This window comes from Eriocheir sinensis, chromosome 49 (genome assembly GCF_024679095.1).
Source record: "Eriocheir sinensis breed Jianghai 21 chromosome 49, ASM2467909v1, whole genome shotgun sequence".
Classification (NCBI taxonomy): Eukaryota; Metazoa; Arthropoda; class Malacostraca; order Decapoda; family Varunidae; genus Eriocheir; species Eriocheir sinensis.
This window is the reverse complement of record NC_066557.1, coordinates 5,488,642-5,491,141: the sequence shown is the minus strand read 5'-3', so window position 1 is coordinate 5,491,141 and position 2,500 is coordinate 5,488,642. Positions and strand designations below refer to the sequence as shown.

At 46.4% G+C, this 2,500-nt stretch overlaps 1 protein-coding gene across 1 annotated transcript in view; it reads left to right on the top strand.

Moving 5' to 3' along the window:
* LOC126981744 (uncharacterized) overlaps window positions 1-2,500 on the top strand; it is a 457,088-nt gene that overhangs the window by 339,044 nt on the left and 115,544 nt on the right. Inside the window, exon 6 of the mRNA XM_050833266.1 lies at window positions 782-985. Coding sequence (XP_050689223.1) covers window positions 782-985 — 204 coding nt within the window. The remainder of the gene's footprint in view (window positions 1-781; window positions 986-2,500) is intronic.

The following is a 2,500-nucleotide window of genomic DNA, read 5'->3' as shown; positions in this document are numbered from 1 at the left end:
TCTTTCCTTAACCCTCCCTCCTCCTCCCTACCAAATCCACAACAACAACCAACTCCAATTTTCTTCCCCATTCGCCTGCTCTCCCTTAAGATTTCCTCCCTTGTCATCTTTCTCTACGTTTCCTTTCATATCAAAAGCCTTTCCTCAAGTCTCCTTTTTCCTTCATATTTATTCTACCATCAGCAACATCTTCAATATTCCTCTATTTTTTTTTTCCTTAGACTTCTTTCCTCGCCTCCTTTCCCTCTCTGTCCATCTATATCCCTTGCCTTTCCCTAATCCTACATCCTCCCTTATATACCACCACCACAATCTTTAATTTTCCTCTTTTTTTTTTCCTTAGTCTTCTTCCCTCACCTCCTTTCCCTCCCTTTCCATCTACATCCCTTGCCTTTCCTTAATCCTACATCCTCCCTTATCTCCTAACACCACCACCATCATCTTCAAATTTCCTTTTTATTCTCTTCTCCATTTTTTTCCCTACTTCCCCTTCCTTCCAAACTCCTAACTTTTCTTCATTCCTGCCTTTCCTTTCCTTATAATCTAGTTCAACAACCACCACCTCCAATTCTCTCCTCCAATCTCTTCTTCCTCCCTTTCCTTCCATATCTCTAACCTTCCATCCTTCATCTTCCTTCCTTTCCTCCTTTCTTCGTTTTTCGTCCATATTCTAACCTTGTCTTAATCCAGCCTTCCCTTTCCCCCTTATTCACCACCACCACCATAACCATTTCCAATTTTCCCTTCCATTCACGTGTTCCCTTTCTCATCCTCCCCCCAGGCCGCCCCCAGCCCACGGTCACCTGGTGGTCGGACCGTCTACTGGTGGAGCGCAAGAGTGAGGTTACGGCCAAGGGTCAGATAAGGTCAGAGCTGCGCATCCCGGAGGTGAACCGCGCGCACCACATGAAGGTGTTCTCCTGCCAGGCGCAGAACAACAACCAACAGCGCCCACTCTCGCAGGAGGTCACCATCGATATGAACTGTGAGTGGGAGGGAGAAGGAAGAGAAAGTGGATGGTGGGAGTTGGAGGGAGAGGAAAGGGAGAGTGGATGTTGTGTGTGGGAGATAAAAGAAAGTGTGGGAGATAAAAGAAAGGGAGAGTGGATGCTGGAAGTGACAGGGAGAAGGGGAGAGTGGATATTGTGTGCGCAGATGCAGTGAGTGGGAGATGATGGGAAGTGGATGCTGTGACTGGGAGATGATGAAGTGGATGCTGTGACTGGGAGATGATGGGGAGTGGATGCTGTGACTGGGAGATGATGGAGGAAGTGGATGCTGGGAGTGGGAGGTTGAGATGCTAGAGGGATGCTGGGAGATGAAAAATGGATGCTGCGAGTGAAAGATTGAGATGCTCGAGGGATGCTGGGAGAGGTTAGAAATTGCTGTAAGAGATTGCTTGATGCTGAGAGAGAGAGAGAGAGAGAGAGAGAGAGAGAGAGAGAGAGAGAGAGAGAGAGAGAGAGAGAGAGAGAGAGAGAGAGAGAGAGAGAGAGAGAGAGAGAGAGAGAGAGAGAGAGAGAGAGAGAGAGAGAGAGAGAGAGAGAGAGAGAGAGAGAGAGAGAGAGAGAGAGAGAGAGAGAGAGAGAGAGAGAGAGAGAGAGAGAGAGAAGGTTACTGTCACAGGTCACCACTGATATGAACTCTGAGCTGGAGGGAGGAGGGGAAAGTGAAAGTGAAGGCTGAAAAAGGAGTGGGGATGCTGGGAGAGCCTTGGGAGTGCGGAGATATGAAGAGTGAGTGGGAGGAAGGGAGACAAGTATGAAAAGAGAAAGAAAAAGAGAAAAGAAGAAAGGGATAAACAAATAGATAAAGAAAAAGGGATGAAACGAGAGAGGAGATAAATGAATGGAGATAGGGAATGAAATGAGATAAAGAGAGAAAAAAGAAAATTGATGAAAAGAGCTGGGAGAGGGGTGGAGAATCCTGAGGTAATTGGAGAGGCTGGGAGATGTCAGAACTTGTTAGGAGAGGTTAGAACATGCAAGGACAGACTTGGAGACCTTGACAGAGTGAGACGGGAAAAAAAAGGAGGATTCTTATAGATAAATATTGTAGGGAAGGAAAAAGAATGGTAAAAAAAAGAAGGGTAAAGAAAAAGTTACCATTAATATAAACTGTGAGTAGAGGATAGATGTGGGATGCGAGAGGGATGTTAGGAGAGATCAAGTGATGCTGAGAGATGTTGCGAGAGAGGGATGTTAGACTGAGAGAGGCTAGATTATGCTGGGAAAGGTTGGGAGAGTAAGTAGAATGCAAAGTAGTTATATATCTGAGAGGGGGGTAAAAATTAGAGGATAAAGGGTAAGCAGGGGAGCGCAAGGAAGAGCTCACTATTAAATATGAAATGTGATGGGGAAGAGGGGAGGAGCTAGACGATGATGGGAGAGTGGGGAGAGGACGGGAGAAGGTGGGAAGAGAAGAGGTTGGAAGAGTGAGGGAGAGATGAGAAAAGAGAAAACTGTAGAGGTGAGAGACTGACAGACGAAAAAAAGTGTCG